The sequence below is a fragment of the Oncorhynchus kisutch genome, linkage group LG18 (genome assembly GCF_002021735.2).
Source record: "Oncorhynchus kisutch isolate 150728-3 linkage group LG18, Okis_V2, whole genome shotgun sequence".
Classification (NCBI taxonomy): Eukaryota; Metazoa; Chordata; class Actinopteri; order Salmoniformes; family Salmonidae; genus Oncorhynchus; species Oncorhynchus kisutch.
In genome coordinates, this window is record NC_034191.2 from 43,343,016 (window position 1) to 43,358,451 (window position 15,436).

The 15,436-nt window shown below is 44.4% G+C and overlaps 1 protein-coding gene across 3 annotated transcripts; it reads right to left on the minus strand.

The window, feature by feature from the left end:
* Positions 1 to 5,218: 5,218 nt before the first annotated feature.
* Positions 5,219 to 14,787, minus strand: LOC109908890 (transcription factor RelB-like). Of its 3 annotated transcripts, XM_020507653.2 has the most exons (11): positions 14,338 to 14,785; positions 13,793 to 13,804; positions 13,381 to 13,568; positions 11,316 to 11,648; positions 10,400 to 10,566; positions 10,099 to 10,190; positions 9,823 to 9,954; positions 9,521 to 9,625; positions 9,083 to 9,298; positions 8,850 to 8,921; positions 5,219 to 7,081 (listed from the first exon to the last, which is right to left on the minus strand). In XM_020507653.2, exons 1-11 carry the CDS (start codon positions 14,369 to 14,371, stop codon positions 6,588 to 6,590), a joined length of 1,845 nt encoding a protein of 614 aa, XP_020363242.1. In that variant the 5' UTR covers positions 14,372 to 14,785; the 3' UTR covers positions 5,219 to 6,587. The 3 variants fall into 3 exon arrangements, with proteins under 3 accessions (XP_020363242.1, XP_020363243.1, XP_020363245.1); XM_020507654.2 differs by lacking the exon at positions 13,793 to 13,804 and having other exon boundaries at positions 14,338 to 14,787; XM_020507656.2 differs by lacking the exons at positions 13,381 to 13,568; positions 13,793 to 13,804; positions 14,338 to 14,785 and adding an exon at positions 12,170 to 12,501.
* Positions 14,788 to 15,436: the final 649 nt, after the last annotated feature.

Here is a 15,436-nt window from a genome sequence, read left to right on the forward strand (position 1 = left end):
AGCATCCACCGAGAGGCTCTTGCTGCCAAGGGAATGCCTGACAGCTTGAAAGACGTTTTGGACACTACAGTGAAAATGGTTAACTTTGTTAAAGCAAGGCCCCTGACCTCTCGTGTATTTTCTGTGCTATGCAATGATATGGGCAGCGACCATGTAACGCTTTTTACAACCTACAGAAGTGCGCTGGTTATCAAGGGGCAAAGTACTGACACATTTTTTTTTACTGACCATCATTTTCACTTGTCTGATCGCTTGCATGATGACTAGTTTCTCACACGACTGGCCTACCTGAATGATCTGAATCTAGGATCACAGGGACTCTCCGCCACTATATTCAATGTGCTGGACAAAATTGAGGCTATGATTAAGAAGTTGGAGCCCCTCTCTGTCTGCATTAACAAGGACAACACACATCTTTCCATCATTGTATGATTTTTTGTGTGCAAATGAACTCAAGCTTATGGATAATGTAAAATATGATATAGCGAAGCACCTGGGTGTGTTGGGTGTGCAATTACGGAGGTACTTTCCTGAAACGGATGACACAAACAACTGGATTCGTTATCCCTTTCATGCCCTGCCTTCAGTCCACTTACCGATATCTGAACAAGTGAGCCTCATTGAATTGCAACAAGTGGTTCTGTGAAAATTTAATTTAATCAGAAGCCACTGCCACATTTCTGGATTGGGCTGCACACAGACTATCCTGCCTTGGCAAATCTCACTGTTAAGACACTGATGCCCTTTGCAACCACATACCAATGTGAGAGTGGATTCTCGGCCCTCACTACCTTGAAAACTAAATACAGGCACAGACTGTGTTTGGAAAATGATTTAAGACGGAGTCTCTCCAATACAACCCAACATTGCAGAGTTATTTGCATCCTTTCAAGCATACCCTTCTCATTAACCTGTGGTGAGTTATTCACAATTTTCGATGAACAAATAAGGTTTCATATGTAAGCTGGCTAAATAAAGAGCAAAATGATTGATTATTATATTATTATTTGTGCCCTGGTCCTATAAGAGCTCTATGTCACTTCCCACATGCCAGGTTGTGACGACAACTCACACTCATTCTTATGTTTAATAAATGTATCGTATATTGTGTGTGTGGCAGGCTTACAATGATGGCAAAAAACAATATTTGAGAGTGCGCTGAACCTGGTGCTAGAGGGGGTACACGCAGCTGGAGGTTGAATGTTTGAAGGGCTACGGGGACTATAAAAAGTTTGGGAACCACTGCCCTATTGTAACCATTGTGGTTCAGGAGGTGACAACACTATCAGCTAAATTCAGATTGCATCTTGTTTGCTAATTGTTTCCACACTAAGATCAGCCAGTCAGCCTACAAGGCCAGGATTCCCTTGAATCCCCCAGAGAAACAGCTATGAAGGCCATCTCTAAACCACAACATCCTCTGCACACAAAGTACACATCACACTAGTACATATTTTCACCTTAGGCTGCATTTAGACAAGCAGCCCAATTCTGATATTTTTTTCCACTAATTGGTCTTTTGATCAATCAGATCAGTTATTTGGCAAATAACTGGGCAAAAGATCAGAATTGGGCTGCCTGTGTAGATGCAGGCTTTGTGACTGCTTGTGTTAATGTCGCCCATGATAAATTACAGCTGAGTCCCACTGTGTATAGGGCCATCAACATTCAATGCTCCCAAACCAGGGCTGGGTAGGTTACTTTGTAAATATAATCTGTTCCAGTTACCTGTCCAAAATTGTAATCCGTTACTTTTTGATTACCTGAACTCAGTAACGTAATCTTATAAAATTTTTGGATTACTTTCCCCTTAAGAGGCATTAGAAGACAAAAAAGATCCATCAAATGCATTCGTTGTGTCATCATAGGGGTCTCTGACTTGTGGTCAGACTCACTCAGGTGGAACAAACTTGCGCTTTTTTTCAATGCTGAATTGAATGTCATTGAGAAAAAAGAAAGGTGTCAATGTATTTTTCCCATAAATATCCTTAGGGAACCACTAGGAAGCAGTAGCGAGTCTGCTTAAATGGAGTGCTAGGAAAACTGCCTAGTCATACTGTACCACTACCAGGCCTCAGCCTGGTTCATCCTTATATAACCAACTTCTCTCCTGTATTTCTGTTATGTGGTAATTAAGTTTTATCCTTTATCATGATTGAAATGATTTAATCATTCCACATTTAGGACAATCTAGTTTTAATTCATTCTAAAGTGCCTTCGGAAAGTATTCAGACCCCTTGACTTTTCCCCATTTTTTTTTACCTTACAGCCTTGATTTATAATTGATTAAATAAAAACAAATCTTCAGCAATCTACACACAATACTCCATAATGACAAAGCAAAAACCGATTTTGTTTTGCAAATTTATAAAAATAAAATAAAAATATTTTTTACATAAGTATTCAGACGCTTTGCTATGACACTTGAAAATGAGCTCAGGTACATCCTGTTTCCATTCATCATCCTTGAGATGTTTCTACAACTTGATTGGAGTCCACCTGTGGTAAATTCAATTGATTGGACATGATTTGGAAAGGCACACACCTGTCTATAGAAGGTTCCACAGTTGACAGTCCATGTCAGAGCAAAAGCCAAGCCGAAGGAATTGTCCGTAGAGCTCCGAGACAGGATTGTGTTGAGGCACAGATCTGGGGAAGGGTACCAAAAAATGTCTGCAGCCTTGAAGGTCCACAAGAACACAGTGGTCTCCATCATTCTTAAATGGAAGAAGTTTGGAACCACCAAGACTCTTCCTAGAGCTGGCCGCCTGGCTAAACTGAGCAATCAGGGGAGAAGGTCCTTGGTCACGGAGGTGACCAAGAACCCGATGGTCGTTAAGACCATGAGAAACAAGATTCTCTGGTTTGATGAAACCAAGTTTGAATTCTTTGGCCTGAATGCCAAGCTTCACGTCTGGAGGAAACCTCGCACCATCCCTACTGTAAAGCATGGTGGTCGCAGAATCGTGCTGGGGAGGATGTTTTTCAGCGGCAGGGACTGGGAGACTAGTCAGGATCAAGGCACAGATGAACAGAGAAAAGTACAGAGAGTTCCTTGATGAAAACCTGCTCCTGAGCCCTCAGCACCTCAGACTGGGGTGAAGGTTCACCTTCCAACAAGACAACGACCCTAAGCACACAGACATGACAACGCAGGAGTGGCTTCGGGACAAGTCTCTGAATGTCCTTGAGCTTTGCTTGCTTCAACAAAGTAGGCTACTGAGTGAAGGGTCTGAATAGCTGTGTAAATGTGATATTTCATTTTTCCCCTCCATTTTAAATAAACCTGTTTTTGCTTTGTCATTATGAGGTATTGTGTGTAGATTGATGAGGGGAGAAAAACGATGTAATCAATTTTAGAATAAGGCTGTAACGTAACAAAATGTGGAAAAAGTCAAGGGGTCTGAATACTTTCCGAATATGTCACAGAGATTCAATATGTCTCACACACACAGGTTGTTTTTAGCACCAGAGAAGGTGGCGAGAGGAGAGGTTAGACGTTGACTTTGTTAGGTCACACATTCTCATTTGCGTTCAAATGAGCGTAAAGTCAGAACGTAAAGTCAGTAACGTGTCAGTAAGATATATCGATGGTTTGAGGAGGTGGAGGATTGTTGTATGGCCACACAGGACATTTCAACTTCCTCAGTCAGACTCAAGTGTTTGGGAGTGTAATGTTAACCTTTTAGCTTTCACCTCTACTATAAAAAGGTTTTCTCTGGAATGAGGAGGTATGACTCTTAGCTCAGTGCAATGGTATGTAGGCCTACTTGTGTGAACACTCGCGTCTGCTTTCCTATGACTAATCCGTATATTAGGAAAAAGCTCTTCTGCATGAATTCATGGGAATTTTCCGTGTTTCAAAATCCCAAAGTTTATTTCTGGGCAAGTATGCAAATTCTTCTGAAGCTGCTGAGCTAGTTTTAAAGTGAATTCAGACCAAAACTCGTGGGCATATACAGTAGGCCCATAGAAATAAAACAATTTATTGAGTGTGTATACTTTAGTCAAGAATGAAATGCACTATATAGTAAAGTAGGAAATGTGTATAGATTTACCTCGAGTAATACTCATCAGTGTGTAACTATCTGTGTACATACGGTAATTCAACTTTTGGTTGCGAGCCCAGCGTGGAGTTTCCCTGTGGCTTTATGCAACGCTATTTCCAGTGTTGGTGAACAGTGAAAAGCACAGTGTGAGATACACCTGCTCAGACTGGGCCTTATTGAGCGTATTAAACGAATGTATGTCGTCATATCGTTCACCATGGACCTGTGAAGAGAGATCCATTCAGGTTTGTGCCGTTTAGCAGATAACAGGGTGGTGTGATTTGTGCCTCTCTAGTGAAACATTTGCTGCCATACAGTAGCCTTTCACTGGGTTGCGTTCAGTAGGCATTAAAAAAACAGATCAAACCCCTAAACTTCTCCTGTAAGAACACATGAAAAAATTGTTATTGTTTGTACTTGAACTGCTACCCTGCGTGGGATTTTACAGTGGCCTTATAACTTCCCATAATGCTCCTCTGACTCAGCAAAAACTCTGAACACAAAGGGATTAAACTATTATGTTTTAATAAATACATCCAAATAAAGTTTCAGCAGCACTACACAGAAGGTGTATGGGAGAATGAGTCATCGTTGATGCAGTGACTCACAGGTGGTGTAATCTCATCAGGCAAAAAGCCATATCCAATGGCATTGGAGGACAAAGTGAAGCGCCACAGAGCTCTTCCCCAGAAACTGATGGGCTAACAAAAGACATGAGATAAAACACCAGTTACATACAACACAAACCATATATTTATGTGTTGTACACTTATTGTCAAGTCAGGGCCCATGTACAAGACTGTGTTGTGTTGGTGAGGTTAGGGGAAGTCACGTAGTTTTTGGAGTAAATTGTGAGTGAGGCTTTTAGGAATGTGAGTGGGCTGGACTATGGCCCGGCAACAAAAGCTGTGGCAGCTAAAAATAGGATGGCATTAAAAGCGGCAGTGCCTGAACACAAAGACGAACCCAGGAGGACAGACACTCGTCTGGCTCACCGTTCTCCCACAGCCTTTGCCTCTTTCCCTCTGTCTTTCATTCAGTCCCTCTCTCTTTTTCTCTCTCCTTTGTCATTGGCCAGTTAGGTTTTTACAAAATGAATAAAGCTATCATGTAATTAATATTAAATAGCCTATATGGCCAACAACAAAACCCACTTGATGTGACCAGAGTTTAAGATGAAGACTTGGAATCATTTTATTTTTTGAAATACTAAATGACAAAAATCAAAACACTACAGTGTGAAGGGTGGAGTCTGGCATACAGTGTACAATGAAGCTGTGAATCTGAACATACACAGAACATAATCTGAACATGTTTTAAACTAGGAACAGATGGACAGCGCATTGAACTATGGTCGTTTCTACTGTACATGCAGATTGGTTATTACAATGAACAGAGTCAACAGGTGAGCCAGAGGTTCAAACTAATGTCAACATTCAAAAACTACAGATACCAGTTAAAAGAAAGGAACTTTTGACGATACAACAAAGAATATATCACATATGGAAAGTGAAAAATAAAACAGCATTTGTGGTTGGTCCCTTTTTATTTAACAATTTCTCCACAGAGGGTTAGTTTTCAGGTTGTCTTGCGCCAACAATTAAATGCTTAGGGCTCGATTCAATGTGTAGTGCTGAAGATCCTTGCTACAGTGCGATGAAAATGTATCGGCAAAGTATGCCGCATTCGCAGAGACTGCATTCCTGGTAAATGGTGCATGTGTCGGCTCAATTGGAAATGACCTTGAAATTTCAATCGCGCTATAGCGCTGAACATCCGCGATACGGATTGAATCGAGCCCTTTTGTTGTGCTTTCCTTCAGTTGAACCCTCAAAATCAGGGATCTCCTGCAGGTCCTGGTGGTAGTCTGCCTCAGTCACAATATATACACAGTAAGGACGGAGCCTGACAAGGAAAACTGACATGGCAGACAAGGGTTGAGTTTGTGTGTCCGTTTTGTATTTGGTCACCACAGGTAGTAATGACAATGGGTAGGTAGGAATCGTTCTTAACACCCATGGTTAGCCTAGTGGAAGGGCAACTCGCCTCCACCAGTATCACTCTGGTCCCCCGGAGGAGCTAAAGCTACATGTCTTCCGTGAGTGCTGTGCTGATCACAGCTATTAGCCTTAGGCTAACGTTAGCAGCATGGTGAAGGCAGCACAGTACACTCAGAGACTTGGGTCCGGGCAGACATTTTGAAACGTATCCTTTTAGGGTCTGGTAGTGGTCGTGTGTGGGAAGGGGGGGGGGGGGGGGGGGGGGGCAGGGGTCTGGATTATAGCCTCATCCAGCGAGGCCTTTGGGGGCAAGGGGTAACCACAACGTTAAGGTACAAGGTGCTTCCGCTACTGCTATTACCTGTGTGTGTTCAAACTCTCATACTGTACTTTATTTGGGTGAGATGACTGTCACAGGGCAGAGTTAGGACTTTACACACCCTACACTTCTGGTTTGAGGAGCAACACAACAAAAGCCCCTTAACGTTCAGGGGCTACATTCGCGCCACATTCAGTCTTAAGGGGTTACGTTTTGTCCTCATAGGTCCCCCTCTGTCTTTACCTGGACCAAATCACACCCCTCGTTATCACACTGGCCCTGGTCCTGAGGGGCGGAGCCGCGGAGTAACATTGGGAGGAGGTCCATCGGGGAGGCCTGATTCTCGTTGACCAGCTGGTTGAACTGCAGGTCGTTATAGTAGCCCAAGTCCTGCCCAGACCCACCCTGGTTGAAGTTAAAGTTCATGTCCATGACGCCTGGGGTGAAGTTGGAGTTGAGCTCCTGGCCAAAGCCAAGGAGGGCAGGGTCACTGAACAGAATTCGAGAGAGCATACTGATGTCATCTGGGCTCATGTCCTCATTGAAGAAGTTGTCCTCCTGGAGGTCATTGTAGTGGATCTCCCCCATGGTGGAGGCCCCAGACTGGGCAGGAGGATGCAACTCTTCTGGGACCAGCTGGCTCTCTGCTGGGGGGAAGGTGAACGGCTCGAATGGCTGAGAGGTGGAGGCTCCTGCTGCAGCCACATTTTGAACTGTGGACGATAGAAAGGACTTACAGTGTATTCGGAAAGTATTCAGACCACTTGACTTTTTCCACATTCTGTTACGTTTACAGTCCTATTCTAAAATGGATGCAATTATATTTTTTCCTCATCAATCTCCAGACAATACCCCATAATGTCAAAGCAAAAACAGGTTTTTAGAATCTTTTGCAAATGTATAAAATAATGAAAAATTACATAAGCATTCAGACCCTTTACTCAGTACTTTGTTAAAGCACCTTTGGCAGCGATTACATCCTTGAGTCTTTTTGGGTATGACGCTACAAGCTTGGCACACCTGTTTTCGCTGAGTTTCTCCCATTGTTCTCTGCAGATCCTCTCAAGCTCTGTCAGGTTGGATGGGGAGCGTCGCTGCACAGCTATTATCAGGTCTCTCCGGAGATATATGATCGGGCTCAAGTCCAGGCTCTGGCTGGGCCCCTCAAGGACATTCAGAGAATTGTCCCAAAGCCACTCCTGTGTGTCTTCAAATCAAATTTTATTTGGCTCTGTGCTTAGAGTTGTTGTCCTGTTGGAAGGTGAACCTTCGCCCCAGTCTGAGGTCCTGAGCACTTGGGAGCAGGTTTTCATCAAGGATCTCTCTATACTTTGCTCCGCTCATCTTTCCCTCGATCCTGAATAGTCTCCCAGTCTCTGCCACTGAAAAACATCCCCACAGCATGATGCTGCCACCACCATGCTTCAAGGATGGTGCCAGGTTTCCTCCAGATGTGACACTTGGCATTCAGGCCAAAGGGTTCGATCTTGGTTTCACCAGACCAGAGAATCTTGTTTCTCATGGTCTGAGAGTCCTTTAGGTGGCTTTTGGCAAACTCCAAGCAGGCTGTCATGTGCCTTTTACTGAGGAGTGGCTTCCATCTGGCCACTCTACCAGGCCTGATTGGTGGAGTGCTGCAGAGATGGCTGTCCTTCTGGAAGGTTCTCCCATCTCCACAGAGGAACTCTGGCGCTCCGTCAGAGTGACCATCGGTTTCTTAGTCACCTCCCTGACCAAGGCCCTTCTCCCCCGATTGCTCAGTGGCCGTGTGGCCAGCTCCAGGAAGAGTCTTGATATTTGCATATTTCTTCCATTTACGAATGATGGAGGCCATTTTGTTCTTGGGGACTTTCAATGCTGCATTTTTGGTACCCTTCACCCAGATCGTGTCTCGGAGCTCTATGGACAATTCCTTCGACCGTATGGCTTGGTTTTTACTCTGACATGCACTGTCAACTGTGGGACCTTATATAGACAGGTGTGTGCTTTTCCAAAGCATGTCCAATCAATTGAATTTACCACAGGTAGACTCAAGTTGTAGAATCATCTCAAAGATGATCAATGGAAACAGGGTGCACCTGAGCTCATTTTAGAGTCTATTAGCAAAGGGTCTCAATACTTATGTAAGTGAATTAGGTATTTCTGTTTTTTATTTGTAATACATTTGCTAAACTTTCTAAAAACCTGTTTTTCGCTTTGTCATTATGGGGTATTGTGTGTAAATTGATGAGAAAAACAATAACAATTGAAGGCTGTAATGTAACAAAATGTGGAAAAAGTCAAGGGCTCTGAATACTTCCCGAATGCACTGAATATAAGAACACCTTATTGACACTCAGATGTACAGTCATTTGTTTCGGAGAGGGTCCTGTGTAAGCAGCTGTTATTGTTCTCGCTTTCATTTTCTTTTTTTACTTTCTGTCCTGCAATAGGTGCAGAACTTTAAGCTGGAAAGAGAAAGAGCCCGAGGCCAATCCTCACCTGCCACACAGGACCTCTCTGTGAAGCCGATGTCCGACTTTATCTTCCTCTTCCGCTTCACTTCATATGGATCTGAACACGGCATCAAAACAGAAAAAAAGATATTTCATCCCTCTGTTTGAATAGCTCGTCTCTATAATGTTATATTATTGCACAATACATAACATGTTATAACACAGCACTATGATATCTCATATATATATATATAAATAACACTCATAAGTTGTATCAACCTGTGTTGTCGGGCTGGTAGGTAAACGTGACGGGGTCACTGTCCATGTGGTCCGAGAGACGACGCAGGAGGACATTTACTTCCACTTCCTCCCCCACGTCCTGTTCCTGGTAGGACGGGGTCTTGAACACGATAGCGATCTGCCGGTGGACGTCCGTCTGGGCAAACTCCGCCTTGGCCTCCCAAGACCCCCTCTTGAAGATGATCTCTATGTCATCTGAGCGGGAAACACACACACACACACCAATCAGCTTGTATAGTCCTGCAGGCTGTATGACTTCAACAGTGTATTTCCAGAGAGGTGTCATTACACATCATGTGCCACTTCCATCGAGTTGTTTAAAAACAGGATTTTGCCTTCACCCTTTAATTTGCTAGATATCAGCGCGCTCAACACAGTGTTTCTATGTTACAACTTGGGAGTCTGGCTCGATCTCACCTTTCTGGACTTTGTCGCAGAGCATGTAGATCTCAGTCTTGCCGGTGCATGGCCCTTTAACAATGTTCAGACGGTTGATCTTCAACTCAGATGTGGTGGTCGCCTCTGTAAACACACACACACACACACACACACACACTGAGCACCTGCTAGATGGTTCAGGAAGGAAGTACATTTACATAGCTGTGGTGTGACGGTACTGGTTCGTATCACGTTTGAAGACTATTGTAAAAGCAGTCATGCGCAGGTGTCCGTGTCAGGAGGACGTTTGGCAGGGGGGGGGGGGGGGGGGGTGATCTTACTCTTGTCATAGACGGGGTTGGACACTATGGGGTTCAGGAAGTCCTTATTTCCATCCTCCCACTCCAGCTCACACTGGAAACACAGCCGCACCACATTCATGTCCATGTCCTCAATGCTTTTAGAGTGGCCCGCTGGGAGGACAGAGGAGATGATATTACCCTACGGCTAATGAAAATACAACTTTCTTGTACAATGATATTGGGTTTATGTAATTGGGTAAGTTCTGTGTGCGCTTGCGATGTGCTTTGTGTGCGCGTGTCAGGGCTCTAACTCACTTTTAAAGGGGTCGATCTTCTGATTCCGTCTCTTCTCGAGTGAGGCATCCAGCTCCTTCCGCCTGACACACTGGATGCCCAGGTTAGCGAAACTGCATGATGCACACAAAACATGGTCGGTTACAAACCATTAAAAACAGACATGTTTACACTAACCTAGTTTACACTAACCTAGTGCACTTTCCTGGCAAAGCACTCCCAAAGAGGTGAAGAATGAACGAGAAAGAAATAGGATATGGGCCTCTGGTGGACAAAGGGAGAAAATGCACTTGAAGAATAGAGGAGAGAAAGAGAGGGGCACCTGTGACGTCGGTTGCTGTGAGGGTTTAAGCAGATGACACAGATTCCGGTACCGTCAGCACAGTCTTTACCCACAAGGCAGTGGGGGTGTGGGCGGTACGGGTAGTCTTTGGTCACCAGGGAAACAGTGACCATCACTTTTTTTATGTTCTGAATGGGACCCTGGAGCTGAAAGAGGGAGGAGAGGGGAAAGAGGGAGGAGAGGGGAAAGAGTGTGAAGACGAGAAAGAAATGGGGAGAGAAAGCGGGGGAGAGGGACAAAGAAAGAGGGGGGAGAGAGATATGCATCAATCAAAATGTCTTTCTTCCTCCAACGCAAGTGAGAGCATGATTAAAACTGAATAAATGTGCAGTGATTAACCAAAACTCTCCCTTTCAACTGTCAAACTTCACACTTGTCTGGTAGTGTTAATCTTAGAGGGATGCGGTCTGAATTGTAGTATGTGGGTGCGAATCAACAGTGTTTAAAGGGGGGGTGGTAATCCCCTTAGTTTGAACCACACAAAGATGTGGATTTGTGGGGTACTTTCTATTTCAGTTACATGTAATTCCTCCCCCTTCCCCTCTGCCCCTGCTCCTTACACTAGCAAGGCTCTACATGTTGAGGGCAGCCAAACCAACAAGGGGAGAAAGACTTTTATTCTGGGATAGATGGTACATTCCGTTAACCTCCTTCCACTTCCCACACAAACATACAAATCCAGTGCAAGTTAGGGATGACATTGGGAACACAATTTGCAGTAAACAAATATAAGGACTAGGTTCTATATTAATGAGACGTTAAATGGTCACGATGAAAGATGTCCCTTATCACAAGAGTAAGGGCATTAACTGTGACTTCGCTAAGTTGTTTTAAATGAAAGTGTTTCCAATCAACTTCAAATAAATACAAACTACAATATGGATCTATTGGGTACCTCTATAGCAGGCAGGGTCTTGGTGGAGTCTCCACTGGAGGCCCCTAGGATGCTCCCGGCCGAGCGGCCCTCACACTCATAACGGAATCTCATGCCTCTCTCTTTGGGCTGCTCCACCACAGCCAGGGTGGGCCTCTCCAGGATCTGCTCCAGCAGATCTGTGTCTGTCTGGGCCTGTCGAGAGGGACCCGCTGGCCCCCTGGAAGTCCCTGAACCAGAGGACCCCCGTCCTCGTCGGTTTGAGCCCGAGTGAGAGACCCCACGAGTGGGGTGAGGTGCTGCCATATCTCTGGTGCTAGAGGGGTGCTGGGGCTGAGGGAAGAAGCAGGGCGGCTGCGGAGAGACATCGTTTAAGGTCAGTGGCCATGTTTAAAAATCCATGTAAAGAACACAGCAGACAACAAACAGTTAACTTTGCATCCAAAACATCATCATGACGGTACTGAGAGTGAAATGGTGAGAGCGTTTTCAAAGATAAACAATAACAATGCAGGTTATCTACATATTCCCTCTCGGTACACCACTTTCTATGTCCTCATTTGACACATTCTGTTGCCATGCCCCCCTTTCAACCGTTAAACTAGAGAGCACCCCTTCCGTTTTTGGTTAACCCCTCTATACTTCCGTCTCCCTTCCACCCTCTCAGGCTGCTGAGATGCATGACTGTTCTTCATCCTTCATGCCTCCATCTCTCTAGCTCTGTCCGTCTGCCCATTTCTCCTAGGTTCTCTTACACGTCAAAATGGTATACTTATATACATTTTTTTTTATTTAAACGGCCTGTGGTCATTACAGACAGACACAATCTCTCTCACACATACTTTGCCCTTCACTCTCCAAGTTCAACCACATACCTTCTAATTAACAGCCCGTTTGAAGAATCCCTAGAGACCAGCAACAGGAAAAACTACTCCCCAAAAACAAACCGGAACAAAGAAAAAAAGCTGACCGACTTAAGGGATCGCCTTCTCCCTTTGTAATTACAAGCTGCCCTACAACTCAAGTCTGTCTAAACAAACCGCCAGAAGTTGAGCTAGTATGAGCAAAAAGTGGTGCATGTGAGATCATTGTGCTCCACCGCAAAGTAGCGTCTACAGGCGGAGTATGTGTGCGAGTGTGTAAGAGTAATAGTGTTGGCATGCCAAAGAGCCTCTACACAAAAGCAACTAGGATCGAGCCGGGAGGTGCATGTTCAGGAAACAGGAAGTTGACATAATCTACAGCAGATCGACCAATTAGAAAAGCAGAAAAGCCTCCGAATGTGAACTTCCACCCTGAAAGGTTTGGGTCCCGGAAGGAAGGGAACTCAAAACGAAAGTAGGAATCAGATGACACTCTCTCTCCTTTTTCTGCCACCTCCCCCACGAGATGCCACAACATGCAGACGGGGGTGTGTCAACTCAGCTCACAGTCTCTCTCAAGGCACCGCTTTGACTCACAGACGTACACAGACCACAATTGTCTCACTGTGAGTTCCAGACTATTGGAGAACAGCAACCCAAGGCATGACAACAAGGTAATCAAGGCCGCCTTAGATGTCAAAGCACCAGTGAATTGAGTCACCACGCTTATCCATGGAAACTGTGAGTAGTTGAGTTTCACTTATCCCTGAGGTGTGTCTGTCTGCCTTGGTTCCCACAACTAGCCCACGAGGAAGCGATAGCACACGTCCCAGATAAGACTAGACCTTAGCTGTTTTCTTGACTTTATCTCCCAGCTATTACAACAAACTGAGATACCAAGCCCTGACAGTGTGAACTGATGCGACCACAAAGAGTACCTGAGTGGCTGCAGAAACCAATCAAATCACTAACTAACCACCACACAACAACTACAAGTTTTGAGCTGGTGTGTAGGCCATCTGTGGACCCCAGGAAGAGTAGCTGCTGCTTTTTCGACAGCTAATGGGGAACCTAAATGAAATGTCAAATACCAAAAAGTCAACCCCTCCATTTTTCTTTTGAACTCTATGAATCAATGGCCTAACAAAGACTATCTCCCTTGTAGAACTGTATCATTTATTGAATATATTTTTGTATTAGATCCCGAAAGGCCTGGTACTCACCCTGGAGGTCGTGCCTCTTGGCACCAGTACTGGGGGCGTCGAGGAGAGGATCTGCCTGGGCATGGCCCTGTGGTTCTGGGCCTGGGTGTCAGAGTCTACAGGGGGATGAGGAGGTCTGGGGAGGCAGAAACGAGACTGGGCCTGACAGGGAAACTCTCGGTCTGCAGAGATCACCTCCTGAATGATGTCTAAAAAGAGTAGAGGGAGTGGGATTGGGAGACTGCAAACATGCTGATGGGGGGCCTGCAAACATTGAGCTGGTGGGTTGGCCATCTGAGTGTGATGTGTACAGTACCAGCTACATCAAACCATGAGCATGATGCACAGGCCTAGGAGGCACGTACGTAGACTATATGACTACTAGCCATTTAAAAAAAAGTAACTATACATTAATAACAAATAGCTTACTCACCCAAGTCATTTGCTGTTGTATAAAGCGGGGAAAAAAAAGTGAGTTAACTCATTAATGATTACTTTGTGACAGGCAAGACTATATACATGTATGACAGTGATTGTAATAGTGTAAGTATAACAGGTAAGTATATGTATTGCAATGTAATAGTATAGGTTTAACATGTAGCCTAAGACTAGTGTCTAAGACTAACGTCTCTGAAGTGGGTGTTGACCCTTCTACTCAACTGTCAGTCACGCTGGGGAAGACAGAATGACAACACAAATTGTCAAATGAATAGCATGGGCAGTGTGTGCCGTTTGAATAGCATGGGAGTGTGTGCAGTTTGAATAGCAAGGCCGTGTGTGCCGTTTACACTATAGGATCTCTTGTCTAGGCCCCTGCAGTCTGTCCACTTTTTGACACAGACCCGTGACAATGCGTTTACACTACAAGTAGATAAATTATTTATGAAAATTATACTACTGTTCGTGCGAATGTGAATGACTTGGGACACCGTTGATGCATACCTCAGATTCCGTTTATTTAAAAGAAAAGACACTTACTTGCAGTGCAGTTTTGAACACTCATGTTTCTCATGGCACGTTACGACGTTTGTCCTGGAGCTGAAAACCTTGTTTGAGTATAAAATTTAAAAAAAACAGACAAACACAATTCCGCCCTATTTCCCCTGGCCGATCATTTCGTGGCCATGGTAGGCTACTGCAATCAAATATTGTCCTCTCTTCGCTCTCGTACTTCGATATGGTTCAATTGGCCTTTCGTTGTTAAAAAGCATACAAATTCTACATCTCCTGCATGCGATGAGCTAGTGCATATGTTATGGCTAAAATGAGTCGCCTCACAAGCGCCCTGTTCGAGTGTGCGTTTAGTTCCGCCCTTGTTGGATGGATTTGACTGGCTGTTCGGTTGGGTGGAAATCCCCTTACATCACTGCTTGGGAAACCCCCAGAGGCAGTGTTGTGCCGGCAGTACCCATGTAGAAACTTCAGATGACGGCTCATTCCATCAACTATATTTTGCAAACTACTGTTTTATAATAGCCGCAAAGTGCAATGACCCGAGTTTGAATATCCTGATATAAAAAAGAAGACCCTTCCTCATGTCCGGTTTTTTACGCACAATGGGATCGATTATTGTACTTTAAAAATATAGCTACTTACACTAAGTATATTTCAGAAAATATAATAGTATATTTTCATTGTTTAATGCAAAATAGAGTGGGATATTTATAATAGAATGAGGAAGGATACTGGTAGTGCACAAACATGCAATTTCTCATGGTGGTGCATCCCGGTGTGATTCAAACGATATGCCAACTAATCCAATTAATCTATCCTTTATGTCAGAGATGAGCAATTTTGACCGTGGTGAGGGCCACAAAAAAAACGAGCTCATCATGAGGGACCGCAGTTGCTCGCAGGTCTGCATTCCCACACCTCCAAACAGCGCCGGCCCTGGCGTTTTGGAGAGCATAAGTGAAAATATGTTCGCGTAAGAGTGACTAACCAAATCAATGGGGGTGTCATGGCAAAAAGTGTCTCTCCAAATCACAATGGGGTTCGATCAACTATTAGCTTTCGTTGCTATATCAACCTAATGCATCGAATTTTGGAGATCATTACCGCGACACTTTCGCTGTTT

Coding starts and splice junctions, on each gene's coding strand:
- LOC109908890 (XM_020507653.2), bottom strand. CDS start 14,371: ATGAGAAACATGAGTGTTCAAAACTGCACTGCAA. Junction 11,649..13,380: donor CAAGAGGCACGACCTCCAGG/GTGAGTACCAGG, acceptor GTCTCTCCGCAG/CCGCCCTGCTTCTTCCCTCA. Junction 10,567..11,315: donor AGACCCTGCCTGCTATAGAG/GTACCCAATAGA, acceptor TCCCTCTTTCAG/CTCCAGGGTCCCATTCAGAA.